At 42.2% G+C, this 23,941-nt stretch overlaps 1 protein-coding gene across 2 annotated transcripts in view; it reads left to right on the forward strand.

The window, feature by feature from the left end:
- The first annotated feature begins 10,501 nt into the window (after positions 1-10,501).
- CDYL (chromodomain Y like) overlaps positions 10,502-23,941 on the forward strand; it is a 229,569-nt gene continuing 216,129 nt past the window's right edge. For both annotated transcript variants that reach the window (XM_079777464.1, XM_079777465.1), the window contains exon 1: positions 10,502-10,910. In XM_079777464.1, the coding sequence (XP_079633590.1) occupies positions 10,887-10,910 (24 nt within the window). In that variant the 5' untranslated portion in view covers positions 10,502-10,886. The remainder of the gene's footprint in view (positions 10,911-23,941) is intronic.

The raw sequence follows: 23,941 nt of genomic DNA on the forward strand, positions 1-23,941 counted from the left end.
CTGTTTTGATTATCATAGCTCTGTTGTATAATTTAAAGTCGGGTAGCATGAGACCGCATACTTTTTTTCTCAAGATTGCTTTGGCTATTCAAGGTCTTTTGTGGTTCCATATAAACCTGATGATTTCTCATCTATTTCTTTAAAAAATGACATTGGGATTTTCATGGGAATTGCATTAAATCTGGATATTGCTTTAGGTAATATGGCCATTTTAAGTGTGTTGATTCACCCAATACATGAACACAGGATATTTTTCCATTTTGTTGTATCTTTTTCAATCTCTTTTAATAATGCTTTGTAATTTTTAGTATATAGGTCTTTCGTGTTTTTTGTTAAATTTGTTCCTACGTATTTTATTTTTTTGGTTGCAATTGCAAAAGGAATTGTTTCCTTCATTTCTTTTTCTGAAGTTTTGTTGTTAGTATATAGGAAGGCAATGGATTTATGCACGCTGATTTTGTATCCTGCAACTTGAATGTATTTGTTTATTGTTTGTAATAGTTTTTTGGTGGAGTCTTTAGGGTTTTCTATATACACAATCATGTCATTCGCAAAAAGTGACAGTTTTACTTCTTTCTCCCCTATTTGGATGCCTTTTTTTTCTTTTTCTTTCTTTCTTTCTTTCTTTTTTCCTTTCTTTCTTTCTCTCTCTCTCTCTTTTTTTTTTTTGTCTTACTGCTCTGGCTCTGACTTTCAGAACTATGTTGTATAAGAATGGTGAGAGTAGACATCCTTATTTTGTTCTTGATCTTAAGAGTTTTTCACTATTGAGTATGATATTAGCTAAGGGTTTATCATAGATAGCCTTTATTATGTTGATTTACTTTCCATCTATTCCTATTTTATTGAATATTTTAATCATAAATGGGTGTTGTATCTTATCAAATGTTTTTTCTGCATCTATTGGTAAGATCATATGATTTTTATCCTTTCTTTTATTAATGTGGTATATTACATTGATTGATTTGCATATGTGAACCACCTTTGTGTCCCTGGAATGAACTCCACTTGATTGTGATGTATTATTTTTTTTATGTATTATATTCGATTTGCTAGTATTTTTTTAGGATTTTGCATCTGTATTCATCAGAGATATTGGTCTGTAGTTTTATTTTTTTGTGTTATCTTTACCAGGTTTTGGTATCAATGTTGTATTGGCCTCATAGAATATTTTAGGAAGTATTGTCTTTTCTTCAATTTTTTGGGAGAGTTTTGAGGATAAGTTTTAAATCTTCTTTGAACATTTGGTAGAATTCACTGGTGAAGTCATCTGGTCCTGGACTTTTAGTTTTTGGGAGGTTATTGATGGTTGTTTCAATTTTCTCACTGCTGATCCGTCTGGTCTAATCCTTTAGTAATTTAAAAGGAGCCATTGATATACTAATTACCAGTCATTCTAATGTATCCAATAAATCAGGTCCCCTAGCTATGTAATGATAGAGTGGTTCCTATTTTGCATATCCTTAATACTGAACACACATCAGTTACAATAGTTAGACTTATAAATGCCTAATACATGACTTCTGAACCTCATACAGTAACAGCCAAGTTGATACATAATAATGTATCAATGTTGGTGCATTAATTGTGACAAATGTACGATACTGATGTAAAATAACAATAATAGGAGGAGTTGTGAGGGTATAGGAAATCTCTATATTACATTTGTAATTTTTTTGTACATCTAAATTCATTATAAAATAGTTGTCTAAAGAACAACTAAATAAGCCCTAAATACTGAACAGAATATTGCATATTTCCATAAAATATTCAAAAGTCTGCCAAGTATTGGCTTGAATATGGAAATATTATCTTTAGCTGGGAAGTAGGAAACAGGTTTTTGTTTTGTTCTTTATGTCATTTTTTTAAAAAATATATTTTTTTATTGATTTCAGAGAGGAAGGAAGAGGGAGAGATAGAAACATCCATGATGAGAGGGAATCATGGATCGGCTGCCTCCTGCAAGTCCCCCACTGGGGATCAAGCCCACAACCCGGGCATGTGCTCTTGACCAGAATCGAACCTGGGACCTTTCAGTTCACAGGCCAACGCTCTATCCACTGAGCAAACCGGCTAGGGGTATGTCATTTTTAATGTCTCATGTTTCTTTCTTTCTTTTTTTTTTTTTTTAATGCTAAACTGTAAAGCAATTGCATGGAAGTCAAAGTGTTGTTTTCTCCCACAATGGCTATTTAGATGCTTTTAAAAAAATGTTATTTATTTATTTTTAAATATATGTTTTTATTGATTTCTTTTTTTTTTTAGAGAGACAGAGGAAAGGAGAGGAAGAGAGAGATAGAAACATTGATGAGAGAGAAACATCAATCACATAGATTGGCTGCATCCTGCATGCCCCCCACTGGAGACAGAGCCTGCAACCTGGACATGTATGCTGACCGGGAATCGAACCAGTGACCACTTGGTGCATGGGACAACATTCAACTAACTGAGCTACACTGGCTGGGCTAGATGCTATTTTTTCACGAAGGTATCATATTATTGAAAATAACTTTCCAATGATCCTGCCTTGCTATGCCCAAGCATGTCTAGGGTGTCCATGGGGTGATGGACACTGTTTGGGGGGAAACAGCAGACCAGACTCACCTCCAGGTCATGTGAGCTCACAGCTTCTTGCAATTAATATTGATTTATAGTTAAGACTTTTTTCCTAATAATTTAATGTCTATCTTTCCCAATAGATTATTAGCTGCCTGGGAGAAGGGATGATAGTATGGATAAATATTGATTAGCCAGAGACCTGTCACACAAAAAGTGGTTAAGAAATATTTCTTGCAAGAATGACTGAATATAACTTAATGGTTCAAAACTCAGGCCTAGAGTTACCTGGACCTGAATATGAATTTTAGTTTCCTCACTTACTAGGAATGGAAACAATAGTACCTATTCCAAAAGGTGCTTTGTGGATGGATGTGCTTACTTAGGGTTTTTGTAAATGTTAGCTCTAATTTTTATTAGGTGCTTGTTGAATTTAAGAGATTAATATTTGTAAAGTGCTTATAACAGTTCCCAGCACAGGGTAAGTGCTTGTGTGCGTGTGTGTGTGTGTGTGTGTGTGTGTGTGTGTGTGTGTGTATGTATGTTTTAATGTTGCTATTGACCAAAGTAAACTCCATTCACTTTGCATTTTGTTAGGGATACTCTGGAAATGCTTCTACATTCTTTGGAAAGAAAGGCCTAAAATATATACTATAAATCCTTATTAGTTCAAAATATATTACTCTAGAATATGTGCTAATTCACAAAGGAACCTGGTCTGAACACCTTTGTAGTATTTATGGAGAAATAAGACACTTTTGTAGTACAAAAAGAGATCATTAAACCTTTTAAGAAAATGGTTTTAGAGCACTTTGGTAATCCCATTCATTTATAATTAGCAATTAAACTTTGCAGGGTTTTGTTATCCATCCCACAAACACAGACTTTCAAAATTTTTTTTATCTCAATAAAAATGTAAGAAATAGATTTTACATTATGACCCAGTATAAAATATACATGTATATGTATGTGAGTGTATGTCCATGTATATACACACATGGACATACACTCACATACATATACACATATGTATATACATACATATACATATATGTGTGTATATACATATATGTGTATATATATATATATATATATATATATATATATATATATATACTAGAGGCCCAGTGCATGATTGAATCATGCACGTGTAGGGTCCCCTACACGCTTTCGCTTTTCGCGGTGGAGCTGGGTGCCTGTCCACTGGTGCACCAGGCCTTTCAGAAGCCTCCGGCTCGGTGGAGGCTTCTGAAAGGCCTGGTGCCGGAGCAGACAGGCACCCAGCTCCCCTACTTTTGATGGTCCGCAGCCGCTAAGGGGGGCTGCCGCGGACACCTGGCTACCCTGCCGTTGAAAGGCGCAGCTGGGTGTCCGAGGCAGGCCCCCTCAGCGGCCGCAGATCTGGCCGTTGAGAGGCGCAGGGGGCGGGAGTCCTGCCCCCTGCGCCTCTCAACAGCAGGGTAGCCCCCCTCAGTGGCAGCGGATCCGTGCCTCTCAATGGCCGGATAGGCCACCCCGAGTCCCGCCCCCCAGCCTCCCGCCGCCCAATCGTGGGCGTAGCGGAGTGATGGTAATTTACATGTTACTCTATTATTAGATAGGATATTTGATATGTGCACACTAATTCTTGCCCAAGTCCATTCAATTCTATCCATTCCATCCTGTCTCATTTAAAAAAAATTCGAGTCAAGATCTACTAAAATAATCTAAAGATTCACTAATGGTTTGAAATCTGTAGCTTGATTTAAAAACAACAAAATAAGAAACAAAACTGCTAAACCAGTGCTTCGCAAACTTTAGCATGCATCAGAATCACCTGGAAGAGTTGTTAAACAGATTGCTGGGTGCCAGTATGTGGGTAGTGGGCTAAGAATTTGTACTTCCTTTTTTTTTTTTTTTTTTTTTAACATATTTTATTGATTTTTTACAGAGAGGGAGAGAGAGAGATAGAGTTAGAAACATTGATGAGAAAGAAACATCAGCTGCCTCCTGAACACCTCCTACTGGGGATGTACCCGCAATCAAGGTACATGCCCTTGACCGGAATCGAACCTGGGACTCTTCAGTCCGCAGGCTGACGCTCTATCCAAACCTGTTAGGGCGAGAATTTGTACTTCTAATAAGTTGCAAAGTGAACCTGTTATAACCTGTCTGGGGACACAAGTCCAGGACCTCTGCACTAGACAATACTAGTGATTGAAAAATCAAGCCCCAAAACATGTTTCCATATGCTTGTGTAGCCATAGCTTTGTTTTCGGATTCATTTATGAAAGGATGAGAGAGAGGCCGAAAAACCAGGACTACAGGCTTTATTAGAGGAGAAGGACCCTGCCGGGCTGTCTCGCAAGGGGAGAACAGCAACACGTGCAGAGGGGAACATGCCTTTTGAGGGGAGGAATGGGAAGGGATGGGGCTTAGGGTACTCAGCACACACTGATTGGTGGTTTCATATAAGGCACATGATTAGGCACTTAGGTACTTAGGAATCAAGGGCTTAGGGCAGGCGTCCTCAAACTACGGCCCGCGGGCCACATGTGGGTGTTTTTGCCGTTTTGTTTTTTTACTTCAAAATAAGATATGTGCAGTGTGCATAGGAATTTGTTCATAGTTTTTTTTTAATTATAGTCCGGCCCGCCAATGGTCTGAGGGACAGTGAACTGGCCCCTGTTTAAAAAGTTTGAGGACCCCTGGCTTAGGGTATTTGGCAGGTGCTGATTGGTGGTTCAATGTATAGTCCATATAAGGTGCCTGGTTAGGTGCTCAGGAATGTCCAGGCCGCAGGTGCAGGTTACGTCATATTCCGTCCATCAGTTGGGGGAAGGAAGGATCTATCAATTTACTCTTTTTTTAAAAAAATATATTTTATTGATTTTTCACAGAGAGGAAGAGAGAGGGATAGAAAGTTAGAAACATCGATGATAGAGAAACATCGATCAGCTGCCTCTTGCACAACCCCCACTGGGGATGTACCCACAACCAAGGTACATGCCCTTGACTGGAATTGAACCTGGGACCTTTCAGTCCGCAGGTCGACACTCTATCCACTGAGCCAAACCGGTTTCGGCTCAATTTACTCTTATATTCAACCCCCTCTTGCTCTGGCCCTGTGCTAATTCTGGATTCCACTGTTTTTGGTGAACCTGGTGTTCCTATTTTCCTCACCAGCCAGATGGTCCACACACTTCTCCCTAGTTGCTTTCTCTCATTGGTAATCTCTCTCTCTCTCTCTCTCTCTCTCTCTCTCTCCTGAAGGTAATGAGTTTACTGGAATGGTCTCACTAGAGTAACAAACATAAGTGTCCCGTCACAATAACTCAAGGGACATTTACATTAAATGTTTTTTTCAGGAATCCAAAGTGAATTAATTACTGCCCTGTTGTAAAGTCAACCAGAATGTACTGGCAGTACCTTAAGGCTGTTTACTCTTGATGACTTTTAATTATTTTCTTTTCTCAGAAGGTGAGGTAATATATAAAGTTATAAATGAAAAACTTCTTCCATCTTGATCAATTATATCAATCAAAAGAAAATACAACAAAAATATATTACAAACAATTTTTGGTAGAATTAACCAAATTAATTTCTAGAATTAACATTAACAGTTAAACTCTAAATGTAGTTCGAAAGAAAATTATCCTTAATTGTAAATAGATGAGGTTTGGGCAATGGTGGAACCTCAGCCTAAGAGGAAATTGCTGAAACCAAATGTGAAGAAGTCTCAGAGTTGATATCACTAGGGTAAAGAGATTAAATAAATGGTGGCATTTGGCCAGGAAACAGCAGTGTGGCAGCTGGATTAGGTACTAGTTTCTAAACAAAAGAGAGAATAAAGGCTGGGGTCCAGGACAGATGCAGGCAGGGAAAGGCTGTCAGTTGAAATGAGGAAACTTGACTACGTGGCCAGGGAAGGAAGAGGCAGCCGGAACCAGGGATCAGAGGTGGTTGGTTGTCCAGAAAAGAAAAGGGCACTGGTACCCAATCTACGCTTTCTGGGAAGGAAAAGGTGCTTGGCGCCAAGTTCAAAAAAGGCCCTAGAATCTGAATTCATTTTATGATTGGTTCTCTATGTTTCTCTTTTGCTTCTTAGGCTTAACATTTTCTTACTTTCTTTTGAATACGTGGTTGAGGTAGGAATTTCCTCAAATTTTGTCGAGTGGATACTCTATAACAAGAATGGTATTTGATTTCTCTTTGGCCACAGTGTGCACACACACAAAAAACTTAGGTCACTTTTCTTTCATTAAAAACTAAGTTAAATTTTGGGTTTTGCAGAAGGTAGCCAAACTAGATTATGTTTTTGGGGTGCAAAATTGATAAAGGAAATCACTATCAGCAGCTTTTTCACAGCCATTCAACCTCAGAATGCCTTTGGCTCGTTGAGAGTAGTAGTTGCTAGACTTTGAATCCTTTCCTTTTTCCAGTCCCATCCCCCACCCCCTCTCCTGGGCCTTAGAATTCAAATGTAGATGAAATGCAGATTCTTGGGATAATGGAAGCAGCCACCGATTGGGCTGTTGTCTGAGTAAAGGGGAGAACTTCTAATTTAGGATATTAGTTCTTGTCCTGCCAAGTTGGAAACAGCTTTGACTTCTGATTTGAAAAGTCTTATCTTGGGTGGTACTGATTTTCAACTACCAACCTTTCAGATAAATTTGAAAAAGGAATAAACTGGTTTATGTTGGTCTCCACCACAGGCTTACAACAGGTAAGAGTTGAAGCTTACTGCTTGTAGATGTGTAGTATTTTAATCACATGTGGACGTCATCTTGCTTGTTGACTACTTCGATAATCTTTTAAGATTCATGGATTTTACTAGTACACACTATCGTGTTTCATGTATTTTTGGTACAATGCAGACTTCTGTCTTGATGTGTTTAGGAAATGTGACTTCACTTGTATTCTCAAGTTCCTGAAGAAGTACTCTCACAGCACCCACACACGTGGTTGTGGTAACTACTGCAAAATGTCACTATTTTATAAAAGGTGGCATAAATTTAAAGCCATTAAGTAATCTTGTACATACTTCTATTATGAGCACTGATAAAATGTTGTTTATATAAAAAAATGGGGGAAGAAAGCAGAATTTGCTTAAAAGACAAATTGAACTAATGAAGTAAAATATAAACATAAGCAAAATTGCATTTAATAAAACAGTGGGTGTTTCAGGTGGAGGGCAAAGTGGACTTGACCAATATCTCAGTCACTAGTGTGTACCTTAGTAATAGTCTCCTCGACCAATGTTCTTAATTAAGATGGAAACCAACTAATTATTGAAGAGAGGTAGTTGGAGCTTAGCTTAGGAGAATAGTTTACTCTTGCTTTGTTATGGAGGTGACCCTACCCTGTAGACACTCTTAATGTTGACGAATAATCATAGCATCATAAATAAGCATCAGGATGAAAGGTCTGTGTAAATTGATTTTTTGGAGTTAACTTTTTTAGGTTGTAATTCCCTCCCTCACCCCTTTTTTTCCACATTGGGGAAGGTCAACTTACCCTAGGATTGTATCTATCTCAAATGTACTAGCTTAATAAATATTGTTGTTGTGGGGATCTTTCTACCCTTGTTTCTTCCTCCCTTCCCTTGGTAACAATGGTAGTATTGGAGACTTTAGAGATGATATATTTAACATTACAGTCCATTAAGCACACAGTGGAGCAACTTGTGAATGCTTAAATTCTATACTTTTGGTGGCCGTGAGAAAAATAATACATGTTTATTTTTACATCAGTCTATCATTGTATATAGGTTTATATGTGAGATCTGTCTGTCCATTTTAGGTTGAGGATCCCTTTTTAAAATATTTTATTACGCTTGTGTAATTAAAAAACAAACAAACACCTCTGCACTTTATTTTTGAGTAGAGTGCGCTGTTTTGAGACTTGGCTGATAAAGTCCCAGTCCTTGCCTTCAAGGAGCTTACAACTTATGTTGATGAATTTGTGTGTCTAGAGAGACAATTACCAAATGCAGCAAATAATGAAATTAAGTCAGAGGATAGAGGCGCTAATGTTTTGGAGGAGAGGAAATTGGCTGGGCCATCAGGAAAAGAGGCAGAACTTGAAAGAGCCTTGGCAAAAGTGGTGGGGACTTGGTGATTCTGTTGTAAAAGCATTTGATAATGGGAATTGGATGTGTGTGTATCGGGCTTTATTTAGAGCACTGGCATTCCAATTTATTGAACAAGAACATATTTTGTATGTAGAGAATGATGCCAGGGCTGGAGAGTCAACTGTGAAGATGGGATCTGTGAGGTCATAGTCTTGAAATGGACGTGGGAGAGAAGAGTGGACAAAAGAGCTAAAAAACAGAGGTAAGTGCTGCACTGAAGCAGCCTGAGTGCTCAGGAGCCGCTGGAGGGGGAGTAACTCATTTTGCCCTGGAAGTCAGAGGAGACTTTTTTTTTTTTTTTTTTTGAGGTGACGTCGGAGCTGGAGTTTAAGGTTGAAAGGTGGCCAAGGGAATTGCAGGTAGAGGCACCGGCATGAAGAAAATGGTGATTCGACTGGAAGTGACTAAAGAACGAGTGTTGTGATCGTTCCTGGGCGTGAGGAGGGCAGAAACCCAGCGCGGTCTGTGAAAAGCCTTGTAGTTGCACTGTATTTTGGGGCACTACCGAATGAGGTTTTAGGAAGAAAACTGGTGGAGGAGCCTGGTGACTAGGAGGTCGGTTAGGAACGGGAGCACCAGGAACCGGGTGGCAGGAGAGGATGTGTTGGGAGAAATGTAGGATTTGGTGATGGTGGTTTGCAGGCGTAGGCGGTGGGGGAGAATGTGAACTGTCTGCACTGCCCCGTGAAGTTCCGCTGCGCTCAGCAGGAAGCCTTGCAGTTGCTGTTTGGGAGAGTCGGGCCAGGAAGCCCCTTCCTCACCCCGCACGGAGAGGGAAACGTCCAGTCTCCCGGCAGGTGTGCCCCGGAGGCTAGCCTCGCGGGCCGTCCCCCCTTTGCCCATGGCCCATGGGAAGCAGAGGAAGGGCCGGCTCATCGCTGTTCCGACCCAGAGAGCCTGTCGTGCAGTTGTACACACCGCTTCCCCAAAAGAGAACCACCACCGACAGTTCCCATCTTTTAGAACCCAGACCTCCCTGGAGTCCAGATTCCGACCTCTCCTCTTTGGAGACGGTGGAAGCTCCGAGAGGAACAGGGAGGCCTGGAGCGGGGGAAACTGCGGGCAGAGTGGATGCAGCCGCGCCCTCGCGCCGCCCTCGCCTCGCCGGGCGCCAGGCTCCCACCTCCGGCCGGTCGCTGAGCCAGCGTGCCCGAAGTGCGCCGGGCAACTCGGCGGGGCACGTGGTCCGAGCTCCGCGTCTTGGCGGCTGCCGCGAGGAAGGCGGGCACGTGCTAGGGTGGGGGGGCCGCACCTGGCCACGCGGCCTGCGGGCTGGCCCGGTCCCCGACGGGAGCTCCGGAGGGCGCACGTAGGCGGGAGCTCTGCGCCTCCCAGGAGGGAAGCCAAGCATTTGTCGCTCGGCCACTGCCGTCGGAGCAGTGGGCTCCAGACGCCAGCCGCCTCGACCCCACGGTCCCCTGCTCAACTTGGGGCCCGCAGATGCCTGCCCCCGTGGGCGCGGGGCCTGGCACTCAGCACCCACGTCGAGGCGGCCCGGTGGGCGGCGCCCTGGCCGGGTCCGACCTCCGCGAGGGGACTTGGGCAAACCAGAGCCCCGCCCACCGCCCTGGCGGCACCGCCCACGTCTCGCCACGGCCCCGCCCACCGGCCCCAGGCCACGCCCCTTCCTGCCGGCTGGCTCCCCCAGCCCACCCGCCCACCTCAGCCGGGAGCTGAGCCCCCTGCTCCCCTCAGGCGCCCCGCCCCGCCGGCCTCCCCGCCTCTCCCGCGAGGGCGGTCTGAAAACCCGGAGCGCGGGAGTGGGCTCCGCCAGCCCAGCGACCGCACTGAGCATGCCCAGTAGCCGGGGCAGGTTTTTTTTTTTTGGTCGCAAGTAGGAAGATTTTTGCACTACACCGGAGAGGGGGAGCCACGGAGCCAGGCAGGCAGCCGCGCCGCCGCGTACCGCCGCTGCGCCTGCCCCAGCCCGGCCCGGCCCCGCGGCGGGCGCGATGAGCCCGAGCCCCAGCCGGCCTGCCGGGGAGTGAGCGCGGGGCGCGAGGGCGCGTTGCGCAGCTGCTCCTGCGCACAACCCCGCCGCGGCCGCCGGCCCGCACTGGCCGCGAGTGTGAGAGGCGCCTCCGGGGCACCGGCGCCGGAGCGGAGCAGGAAGCGCAGGCCACGCAGGGACCCAACTGAAACAAAGTGTCGGCCGCCAGGCGGCGGCGCCTCGCCCCAACCCTGCCCCTCCCGCCTGCCCGCAACTCCACTGCCCACCATGGCTTCCGAGGAGCTGTACGAGGTATCTCCCCTCCCCCTCCCGGACCCTCGGGCCGCCCTCGCCCGCCGCCCCGCGCCGCCCCTGCCCGGCCGTGTCCACTCCGACGGCCGGCTCTGCCGCCGGTGCCCACCTCGCTGCCTGCCCCCTCCCCTCCCCCGGCAGCAGTTTGCCGGACGGGAAATGTGTGCGAGGGGAGTCGGAGCCACGCGTCGGGCGTGGGGGGGCCTCCCGGGAGTTGTCAGGCTCCTGGGGGTGGGGGGTCCTGGCCGCGGGGAAGTAGCGCTTGTACGAGCGACTTGCTCGGACGGAGCCCAAAGTTCCTGACGAGGGGGATCGGTGTGAAGCCCCCGCTACCGCTGGGTGGGATCTGTGAGGGGTGCGGGGGTGTCTTTCCTGTCCATTTAATAAAGCGTTTTGGCGAGGGGTTTTGCCTCTGGCTTTGGGGGGCACGAGGAAGAGTGCAACTGTCTCTCAACTCTGCTGCTAGTCAGAGCGATGCAAAATATCGCACCGAAAATGCTAAACGTTGACCACATGCTTTAATTAGGTTAGCATTGTGGCCAGAGTCAGGAAATTTAAATTTAACGCTGATATACCATCATTCATTTGCGTCGCAGCGCTGAACGTAAGCAAGGGCGCAATCAGAACTCTTAGTTGTGGGCAGTTTTGTCAGCCTCAACGACAAGTTTTGGAGTTATCAGTTTGGATCTTTAGACATACTTTGTATACCTCGATGTAACTTCTTGACGTATTTCAAAGTAGACTTCCTGGGAGTACAGAAGCTTAGAAGACTTTCTGTTCTTCTGGATAAATGTCTTCAGTTTCATATATGTTTATAAATATATATTCACAAGAGACTTAAAACTTCTGGAACTCTCTGTATTCACCTTTGTGATGTGTTTAGGGACCTGAATGTGCAGGGACTTAAGTAAGCGTCTATCACAAGTAGAGCCCCTTGGCCCTGGTGAGCCAACCCTTAATAAGTACCAGGTGAGCCCTCCGAGGTGTCTTCTTTTGTGAGCATATAAAGCCACAGAATGGAGCTCTATTGCCAACAGTGATCGCCTTCTAACAACTTTTTGTTGTTTTTTTTTTAAAAGCAAGTGTCTGCAAAAGTTTTAGGAGGAGGCTGCCTTCGGTAGAATTAATGGTGAGGTTGTTGCCTCCCCTTAAATTGTATATGGTCAGTGTACCTTAGCTGGCACCTGAAAATGTTCCATTCTGTTCAACCACTTTATACAGTAGCAATGCCCTACTGTATTCAAGATACTATCTTGGATCATGTGGGTATGTAAAGGGAAAAAACACTCCTTGTTCTCAAGCTTCCCTTCCAGGAAAGAACGTGTTATGTATGGGGAAATTCTAGAATTAGAGGCTAAGATGCAGAAGGCCTTCCAGGTTAAGACATACAGTTGGGAAAGTACACAGTATGAGGATGTGAGGGGTTTTGGTTTCTCCATTAGATTATTCTTTAATAGTTTAGCCTTGAGTATTCACTCTTCATTTTGTGATTATAAATGCACACTTAGCTCATTCCATAAGGTGGCACCTTATACATAAGTTGTATCTTATGTGTATAAAAACGATCCTGAAAACAATACGTTTACCACTAGTGTATAAGGAATTACATTTAATTTTTTCTTTGCTGCTTCTGTGTATCTTCTACTCACTACTTTCCTGGCAGAATTCATTTATAAGTAATATTTGTACAGCTTCTGTTCATTCAGCATGTTTATTGAATGCCTGTCATGAAGGTTTCATAGGAACAAGGGTATGAGAATGGTTTATACCCTCAAAAAAATCTATTGGGGAAGAAATAAGTGCATTGGAAAGGAATGATACACCTGTACAATTGAATTTTTGATTCTGGGTTTTGTTTTAGTTTTGAAAAAGTTATAGGAGTATAGTTGAGGTGAAAGTAAATAATATGGTGGGCAGTATCTTTTCATGTACATTTTGTAAGTTTTCCTTTACTTGTACGCAACACTGACCATATTATGATTGAAAGTTGATATTTCAAAGTTCAGCATAATGGTTGAGAGCCTGGATTTGGAGTCAGAACATAGTTACTGAATTCCAACCCTGTCACCTTGGGTAAATTAACCTTGAAGGTTTAGTTTCCTCATCTGTAAAATTGGAATCCATGTTTATCTCCCAAAGCTGTGAAGTTTAAATGAAAAAAACATGTAAAGAATGCCCCACAATTCCCATAGGAAATACTCAGTAAGTGATGGTTATTATATTAACTGATCTAACATGCATCCCTGAGGCCTGGTTTTGTTTTCTAAAGATAGGATTCTATATTTTTAAATCAAGGCAGTATTATTTGTGAGGCAGAACTGATATGCAGTTGTAAACGAATACTACAGGCTGACAAGCTGTTTGACAAGGCTGGGGAGAGCACAAGGTACTTCAGTATCCAGTCATGGGACATTAGTTGCCTAGTTTTGTCCAATTTTGCCTAAATTGAAGTAGAAGTTTCATGTTTGGCCTCAGACTCCACCATTCTAGAGGAATATATTGAGACAAAAGAGGAAGTTCAGTCTTGCTTTTTGAGGTAATGTGGTATATGGTAAGAGCAGAGATCTGCAGTAGCTATGTGAACTTGGACAAGTTAGTTACCTGGTTGCTAAGCTGTTGTTTCTCACCTAAAAAGAAGTGAGATCTCCAACACTTAGAATGGTGCCTGGTATATGGTAATAGATCCTTAGTAAAGGTTATTGTAATTTAATGGTAATTGTAATTATGCTTTGTGAATAAAAAAATAAGGGATCAGGACCTAGACAAGATAGGGTGGAAGGAACATCAGCCATCAGCCTTCCAAAACTGGAAGAGCTACTGTTAGTTGAAAGATACAGTAAATTTACTCCCTGTATCACCAGCAGCTAGGATTAGGGAAGTTAGAGTTTTGACTGACTCATGTTAAGAATTTAAGTAGCTTTCACAAAAAGACAAGCATCCTTTAGTTCAGGGATCCACAAACTTTATGTAAAGGGCCCGATAGTTAAATATTTTAAATCTTGTAGGCCAGGAAGTCTTTGTTTTAACTACTAAGCTCAGCAACTAGAAACAATACCTAAATGGATGAGCACTGTGTTCCAATAAAACTTAATGGACAGTAAAATTCGAATTTCATGTAATTTTTACATGGCATAAAATAATCTTTTTTAAAAAATAATTTAAAAATGTGAAAAACATTCTAAGTTCATGGGTTCTACAAAAACAGGCAATGGACTAGATTTGGCCTCTATGTTTTAGTCTGACTTTTGCTTTAGATGATCTGTTCTGGAGCTCAGGTTTACTCTGGGGTTGGGACATATGGAGGGTGAAGTGTGGAGTATATAAAGACTTTCTGCTCCAATCCCAGCCCTAGATTTAGAGCCAGAAGTTCTGAGTTCCACTCTTTCCTTCAATATGTGGACCAAATAAGGAATTGACCCTTTATAACATGAAGAGGCATTCTCTTTATTGTGTATCTTAATTCTTTTTTCTCAGTGGTTGTGGGGTTTCCCTTGAGAACTACTATAATAGCTAATTTAAATTTCAGGACAATCTCAGTGATCTAGTCTTGGCCTTTTGAGAAAACATTATCAAACACATGAATGTTTCAGTCAATCAAAAATGGAAGTAAGCTTTTAAGAATGAAATTATACCTGCCTTATTTAAAAAATTGTCTTAAAGCTGATTAGTGTGGAAACATAATCAGGATTTGGGGGAAAGAAAAGTCTTTTGAACCTCCTACGTTTGGGATAAGATTGCTCTTTTTATATACATTGACCAAAAGCACAATTATAAATAAAATCTGCATGTGTAGTTCAAATGGAAGTCACAGAGATCAGGAGACCTATGATGTTGGTTAAGATAAACCATCATCTGTTGTGTGTGGTGTAAGCTAGCTCTTAAAAGATTGAGAACGCCAAAATTAGAAAAGGAAGAGAGTTATTTGACTTCTGAAATTGATTGAGGGGCAGTAAAGTCAAATGTATGTGTATTTTGAAAATTAACACACTATCTTAGCCCAGCCAGTGTGGCTCAGTGGTTGAGTGTTGTCCTATGAACCAGGCAGTCACAGTTTGATTCCTGATAGAAGGACATGCCCAGGTTGCAGGCTCAGTCCCCAGTGGAGGCCATGCAGGAAGCAGCCGATCAATGGTTCTCTCTCATCATTGATGTTTCTATCTCTCTCTCCCATTCCCTTCCTCTCTGATATATATGTATCTATAATAATAAGAGCGTAATATGCTAATTAGACCGGAATCCTTCTGTCCTTCCTGATGAAGCCGGGGCTGTGAGGGAAGCTTGGGTCCCGGGTACCGGAGGGAAGCTGGTGCTGGCAGCAGGGGGAAGGAAGGCCTACTCTTGCATGAATTCTGTGCGTCGAGCCTCCAGTATATATATATATATATATATATATATATATATATATATATATATATATATATATGGAAGAAAATTAACACAGTATCTTAAATGTGAACTATTGAGAATATTTATTCATGTGCCTAAACCAGTGGTCGGCAAACTCATTAGTCAGCAGAGCCAAATATCAACAGTACAACGATTGAAATTTCTTTTGAGAGCCGAAAACCGACTTCTGCGCATGGGCCACGAAGTTTTAATCGCACTGTATGTGCGCGCCCGCACGTGGTATTTTGTGGAAGAGCCACACTCAAGTGGCCAAAGAGCTGCATGCGGCTCGCGAGCCGCAGTTTGCCAACCACTGGCCTAAACACATCTCCTGTGCTTTTCCTTTGAATTTGCTTTCAATTCTTGTATTCTAGAATAAGCTTTTTCTGTTCTTGCTGTGATATCTAAGAAGCATTGAATTTTTCCTTATGCTCTATAATGATTTTAACTACTGAATATATTTCCATGGTATATAGGAAATACTTTATTTGCAACATTTTGATTTACAGTTTTGAATATCAGTGGTGCACAAAGCCAATATGAGTTAAATTTTAGTGAATAAGGAGTAATAGTGTTATATAGTGTGTGTTTGTAGTGTCATCTGGGGTACTTTTAAAATACAGATTCTTTGTGTCAGACCACGAGATAGTAGTTTTCAGTGTTTGGGTGGAGACAGGAATCTATGTTCCATAAGCTTCTTTCTGGAATGCAGGTAGATTTAGGAGCCTCTGGATTGCAATGGTCTGTATTTCTGACACAGGCTACAAGTTGAGGTTGGGAGGTATTAGGATCTGCCTTTGCAGAAGAGACGTTTTAGGTGCACCAGACTAATACTTTTTGTAGGTCCTTTAATCATTGCCGGTTATTAATTGAGTCATTCCAGAAAGGGAGTATTAAAAACACTAGGTAGCCTTGCCTGCTATGGCTCGGTTGGAGCGTAATCTTGTAATACCAGAAAATGGTGTGTTCAATTCCCGTCAGGGCACATACCCAGGTTGTGGGTTTGATTCCCCAGTCGGGTGTGTGCGGGAGGCAACCAGTGATGTTTTTCTCTTACATGGATGTTTCTTTCTCTCTCCCTTCCTCTTTCTAAACAAATCATTGTGTATGTTTTCTGTCTTCATTGTGTATGGCATACTTGCCCACCAGATTGTAAGATTGGTGTTTACAATCTTTAAAACTAGGAATTTATTTCTAGCCATTATTTTCCACAGTTCAGATATTGCAATACTTGTGTAACTGTTGAATTACATTTTAATGCAAGCCTGAATTATAGGAATGACTCCATTTTTGATTCCTTACCTCCAAGTTCCTCCTTTCTGAAACATTATGCCCTGTGCTGTTCCTTTTACATTTCATATGAGGTTTTAACTCTAGGATAGGGAGAACTTCTAACTTTACTGTTACCCACATAAACTTAACTCTCTTCAGCTTTCTAAGCTGGCCAAGGCTTTGGGGATTCTTTTTCTCTGGGAAGTCTGGGAAAGGTCTTTTGTGTTTCTTTGAAAATTTGTACAAGTACATATGAGCATTTTTTTCTGGGGGAGAGGACTAACAGTTTTTCAAAGGAATCTGTGACCCCAAACAAATATTAGAATTGGAATTGTTCGTGATACCTCTGAGCTAGACCTTGACTTTTTTTTTTTTTTTTGCCAAACTCAGCTCTGCTCCAGCCAGATCCTACAGTAAAACCATATTAAAACCTCACTGATTTTGGTTTGGAAGTTGTATGCTATTTCCAATCTTTAAGTGGCTATTCTTGAAGTTGTACAAACATAATGTCTAAAGTTAATTATTATTTGAGCTCCACTTCTGACAAAGGACCTTAAAATCCTTTAACTCTGATCCACCATAAACTTACTAGTACATGCTATTATCTTCCATTGTTTATTATTGCCCATGAATAAAAAACACCTCATGAGATAGAATATTATTATTCCATGCAGACAATATTTGTTTAGCTTTACCTATATCTTTACCAATTTGTTTGAGCATTAGTCATATTACAGAACTTTCTGCTGGGATGATTTTTTTCCTCCTTTCTCGAGTATATTCTTTTAGAGATTTCTTTAGTGAGGGTTATGGCTGGAAAAGTAGCTAGTTTTTTTTTTTTTTTTAATCATCTGGAAATATATTTTGCCCTTATTTTTGAAAAATAGAATTGATTCCAAATAAAACCAGATAATTGGTTATTTCTTATAGCATTTTTTAAAAAATATATATATATTATTGATTTTTTACAGAGAGGAAGGGAGAAGGATAGAGAGCTAGAAACATCGATGAGAGAGAAACATCGATCAGCTGCCTCTTGCACACCCCCTACTGGGGACGTGCCCGCAACCAATGTACATGCTCTTGACCGGAATCAAACTTGGGACCCTTCAGTCCGAAGACTGACGCTCTCTCCACTGAGCCAAACCAGTTTCGGCTCTTATAGCATTTTGAAGATATTATTCAATTGTCTTCTGGCTTTCCCAGTATTTTTGAGGAGGTTATTGTCAGTTTAGATTAGTTAATTTGCCAGAGATCTGTCTTCTTTCTCTGGTTGCTTTTGAGTTTCTCACTTTGGCTTTGGTGTTCTCGAGTTTTACATTTGTGGACATTGTATCCCCCCCCCCCCCCCCCCCCCTTAAGCTAAATGTATTGGGGTGACATTAGTTAATATGATCACATAGGTTTCAGGTGTGGGCATTGTGATTTTATTAATGAGTTTGGTATATATATCTTGTTTCTTTAGTGGATTTGTGTCTGATTAGTGCTGAAAAATTATTGGCCATTTTATCATATACTGTTGCTCTTTTATGGACTTCTGGAAATTCCAAGTTGTCATTTATTAGATCTTCTTATTTTATCCTCTGTTTCTTGCCCTCTCATTTCCATCTCCTTATTTTTGTTTTGTTTGCATTCTGGGTCTTTCCTTGGACCTAACTTCTGGTTTACTAATGAGCTGTGTCTAATCTTCTGTTTAGCTCACCCATTGAATTTTTAATTTCAACAAATAAATATATTTTTACTTCTAAATATTCTACCCCATGCACCCCCCATCCCAATCTATGGATTGCTTTCTTTGTCTTTGGTGTTTGTCTGCTGTTATGGTTGTCTTGGGGGAGTTACTGGGGCAGTTGGATATTTTCCTCGCTTCGTGAAGCCCACTAAAGTATTAAGAATTATATTCTATTGAAGATCTAGTTATTTTGTAGTAAGAGTACCCTTTGGAACATGTGTGCTTTTTTTTTTTTTTTAACCAGAATCCATAGCAAACTTATTGATTTGGAATCTGTGGTACCATGAACATAGGGATTGAAGGTTTGAGCCAACTCTTGAGATTTACCTAAAGATGTTGAAAATGAAAATAAAGTATAAACTAGATTTCAAGGGAACACTTATGGAAATGGATATAATAGTTAAAAAACTAATGCTTTTGAGGCAAAATGTTCAACATCTTTGTCCTGCCTATTTTGGTATACAGGATTGTGAGTATGCCAAACACAGTTTATCTTGTACTAGAGGTGGGGGGGGGGGGGCATGAAATTTGTGCATGGGCGTGGTCCCTGGCTGACGATTGAAGCACCCAGCATCTGGCGTGGAAGGGCAGGTCCTAGCTCACCTCTGGGCCCCCACCTGCCCCCCTCCGCCTGAGGCCTCACACGGAGATGTGATAAGCATGGCCAGGCACTGTGCGCAGTGTGGGCCTCTAGGCCGCCCAGCGGCGCCACAGGGAAGCTGAGCAGGCCACACTCTCCTGGCCCGGCCTCACAGACCGGCTCTTGTGCGAACCCGCGGTTGCGGAAAAGGCCAGCTTACCCGCTTACCCGGAAGAGACCGTGTGGCTTACCCGGAAGAGGCCGGCTTACCCGCTTACCCGGAAGAGACCGTGTGGCTTACCCGGAAGAGGCCGGCTTACCCGCTTACCCGGAAGAGACCGTGTGGCTTACCCGGAAGAGGCCGCGTGGCTTACCCGGAAGAGGCCGTGTGGGTGTGGGGTGGTGCCCGGCACCTGAGTGCGGGGGGAGCCCTGGCCTCCCGGGGGAGGGTAGCAGGGGGAGTGTAGCAGGGGGAGTGAGCGCGAGCTTGGCAGACACCCAGCATTCTCACCGCACTTCTGTCCCCATCACCCGCCCCCAGGTAACCAGCGAGAGGTCTCAGTGCTCCTCCTTCCCCCCTCCCCCGCCCCGCCCAGGCGCCACGGGAGGTTGGTCGTCACCACCCACCCCCAGTTCCCTGGGTGATCAGGGCCTGCGGGCCGCTGGTGGCCATCTGCCAGTGGGACGATTGACTGGGGCCAGATCTCCTGCCCAGCTCCCTTAGTGCCTGGGAGCTGGGTGTGGGCCCCGCCCCCTGCCGCTGCCATTGGTCGCCTCTGCAGGGTGATTGGCGGGGTGATCAGGCTACCGCTCGGACCTACCTTGGCCTGGCGCCGCCTGCTCACCTGCTCTACCACCCTGCCGTGGGCCCACTCTCCTCGGGGCCCATGGGGGCTGGCAGCGCTGGCAGCGCTGGCAGCGCCTCCACTGCCAGTGCCCTGTTACTGAGCCTGCCATGTACCACGCCGCCCCCTGGTGGTCTGTACATCATAGTGAGCGGTTGAACTCCCAGTCGAACTCTCTGTTGAACAATTTGCATATTAGGCTTTTATTATATAGGGTTATTATTTATTAAATACTTTATTATTTTCAATATGAACAACTGTAAGCCTACTTTTGCTATATCTTGTATAAGCACATCTTCAGTTGGTTAGAGCTAGTGAAGCCATAGTTATTGGATTACTTTGTCCATATCTATACAGCCCCTTTGCATTGCTATTTTTCTAGTAAGTGGTGGATCCCCCAACTACTTGTCAGCCTCGGTGTCAATCCTCATTCAGGTTCATTGTACATAATGAACCTCATTCAGGACCTTGTTTGAGTTCGCTGCTAGCAGGAATCCTCCCCTTCAAATTTTGTGTGACTAATTTACTTTTTGTTTTGTACTATTAATTATTAATGTGCACTGCTTATGCATTACTTTCTGTAGGTATTAAATAATATCATGTTTTCTTCTGGAATGGCTGCATGTCTGTTTTTTGTTTTATCACAGTGCTTATCTGAGGACATGAATGTGGTGAGCAGTCAATAATCCTGACTTTTAGCTGAGATACAATTATAGTGACTGGAGTTATAGCATTCGGAATTGTACCATATATGTGAGAACTGTGTACTTAGCTCTCGTGTTTGACAAAACCCTACATGATGTCTGGGAGGAAATTATTTCTAAATTTGATACAAATAATTTGGAGGAAAACTGTGTTTCTAGAAAGAGTATTTGAAATGTTGGTAACAGTATTTGTTTAGCTATTGGTGAAAAGTGTGGGTGGATGTCTAACAGTAGATTCTCTAGTTGGAGAAGTTAGCCACAGTATATTTAGGAAATGTCTTTATTTTTGCCTTATTTCCATTTATAATGGGCTCTGCCATGTGAAGTTTTCAAGAGGTTGGTAGTTCCTTAACATTTGTTGATGAAGTCCAACAATGTTCATTGTACATAATGAATATCTTTGGTTAAAATGTACCAATTTTTCATCAATATTTTACTGTTTAGGATTTCAGGGCATGACAGAGTTGGATACACTAGCATTTCTTACGTTAGCATGTAACCAATCTGGAAGCCTCAGTTATTTAGAATATGTGAGAACAAAGACCAAAAAAAAAAAAAAAAAAGAAAGAAAAGAAAAAGCCTTGTTCTGTACACTTTGAACGATTCTGGGTCTCTCTTGAAGACTGTTTACCTTTATTATATAGGCATGATATGTTTGGATTTAACTGGCTTCCTTAGTGTGTTAGAAACAGATATTTGGTAAAGGAAAGGGAGTTGCTAAAGGCAGGTGAGTAGACAATAACTTTGCTTTTGAGATGAGCTGTACAGGGGATCTGGTAATTGTACCTCTGGGTCATGGATTACAGGGACTCCTGAGCCTCATAGAGCATCTGAGGAGCATGTTTACAAAAAGAAAAGATCATGTTGGAAAGAGCTATCAAAAATCGTTTTCAAAAAGTTTTGGCATGTTTCAAAATTAAATTTATTTTTATGATACTGCTTTCCAAAGTTTCCACCTTAAGTGTTTTTAACAGCAGAAGAAAGAGAGCAAGTGCCCTAATTAGGAAATAGAGATGGGAAGGGGGACTGTAAGTGTGGCTTGCTTTTGAATTCTCTAATTATCTAAAGCCTTTGTGAATATTTTTTCGTTTGCTATTGAATGTTTTAAAAGTACTTACCAGCTAACTCTTCTCCATAAATTTTTGGGGATCAGGTTGGTTGATGCTTTAGGAAGATGAGCCATGTCTTCGTACAGCCCTTCATCTCCTGCTATATATCTGTACCCTGGTTTAACCTTTTGCACTCAGATGTCGAGTGTGACTCGACACGGTTAGCATTAGAATAAAGAAATCGAGAAAAAAGTAAGTGAGTGCAAAGGGTTAAGAACAGGGACTTACTGCGTTATCTTCCATAATGATGCTAGATAAGGGAAATATTAACTGATATTGGTGATATGTAAATGAGAATACTTGAATTGAGTAATCAGACATTTTTTAAAATATATTTTTATTGCTTTCAGAGAGGAAGGGAGAGATAGAAACATCAATGATGAGAGAGAATTATTGATTGGCTGCTCCTGCACACCCCCCACCGGGAATCCAGCCCTCATTCAGGACATGTGTCCTGACTAGGAATCGAACTTTGACCTCCTGGTTCATAGGTCGATGCTCAACCACTGAGCCACACCCAGCTGGGCTCAAAAAATTTTTTAAAAAAATCTGTTTCAGTAATTGTCTTTAACCATTCAACTTAAAAGATATTTATTTTCTATCTAAAGTCATCTTATTGCTGAATGTTCAAGAGAAAGTGTACTAGATGTTTCTATCTCAAGTCTGATTCTCTACTTAAAAGAGCAATTGTGCTGTTCCTTGGAGTCAGTCATGGGAGCATTTGTAGGTTCCCTATTGGCTTGGGGGCCTGTCTCTCCTTCCTGCCCATGGGCTAGGCCAAAGTCCTCTTAGAAAACTTCCTGTTTTTCAGGGCACCTTCATCCTTCAGCTCCTCTCTCCCTGCTGAATTTGCTCATCTAGATGTCCAAGTCTGATACCTCCAATTTAACTTTCATCCCTCTGCCAGGTCCCTTTGAGTCTAAGCTTCATTTATCCTGTTTTTTGACTCTTGACCTAGATTTGGTACTTGCTTATTGTCTTGTTCCAAGCCTCTGGTCTGGGAGGTAGGGGTCTGACTGCCCACTTTTGCTTACCTTGCTTTTTTTCTGTACAATACAAGAGGAAATCCTCTATTGTCCTACTAGGTGTACCGGTTAATAATGTGGATTTTTTGCAATAGATGGAGTTATACATATGTTGACATATATGCGATTTGATATGTATGCTATTTTGTTGTATTGACAACAAGCTTCAAAACATCATATGTCAAATTTGCCGAAGGTGTTAACATAGATATTTTTACACTTAAAAATGTCGAGTTTCGTGCCAAAAAAAAAAAGCATTTGTGGAAAGTTATAATTCATTACTTTATTTTGAAGAAAAGTGCTGCTGAATATTTTGGGAAGCTTATGGTGAACATGCTCCATCTCAAAATACTTGTGAACGCTGGTGTAAACACTTTAAGAGATGATTTCAATGTGAAAGACAAAGAATGTCCAGGTCAACTGAAAAAGTTTGAAGACCAACAATTACAAGCATTATTGAATGAAGATGCGTGTCAAACTCAAAAACAACTTGCAGAAAGATTAAACGTTGTGCAGCAAACAATTTCTGATCATTTACAAGCAATGGGAAAGATTTTAAAGGAAGGAAAATGGGTGCCACATCAACTGAACAAAAGACAAGTGGAAAACCGAAAAGTGTTGCTTCAACGGCATGAAAGAAAGTCTTTTTTGCATTGAATTGTGACTGGTGATGAAAAGTGGATTTATTTTGAGAATCCCAAATGCACAAAATCATGGGTTGATCCAGGTCAACCATCAACATCGCCTGCAAGGCCAAATCGCTTCAGAAAGAAGACAATGCTCTGTGTTTGGTGGGATCAGGAGCTTCTAAAACTAGGTGAAACCATTAATACTGATCACTACCAACAATAAATAATCAATTTGAACCACGCTTTGATTGTGAAACTACCAGAATGTTTCAGAAGACATGGCAAAGTAATTTTGCTTCATGGTGATGCACCATCACACACTTCAAAACCAGTTAAAGATTAATTAAAAGATTTTGCCTGGGAAGTATTAACCCACCCGCTGTATTCACCAGACCTTGCTCCTTTAGATTACCACTTGTTCAGATCGATGGCACACGCACTTTCTTTCTTTCTTTTTTTTTAAAATATACTTTATTGATTTTTTACAGAGAGGAAGGGAGAGGGATAGAGAGCTAGAAACATCGATGAGAGAGAAACATCGATCAGTTGCCTCCTGCACACCCCCCACTGGGGATGTGCCCGCAACCAAGGTACATACCCTTGACCGGGATCGAACCTGGGACCCTTCAGTTTGCAGGCTGACGCTCTATCCACTGAGCCAAACCGATTTCGACAGCACACGCACTTTCTGAGCAGCACTTCAAAACGTATGAAGAAGTGGAAAATTGGGTCTCTGAATGGTTTGCCTC

The sequence above is a fragment of the Cnephaeus nilssonii genome, assembly GCF_951640355.1.
Source record: "Cnephaeus nilssonii genome assembly, chromosome: 7".
Lineage (NCBI taxonomy): Eukaryota > Metazoa > Chordata > Mammalia > Chiroptera > Vespertilionidae > Cnephaeus > Cnephaeus nilssonii.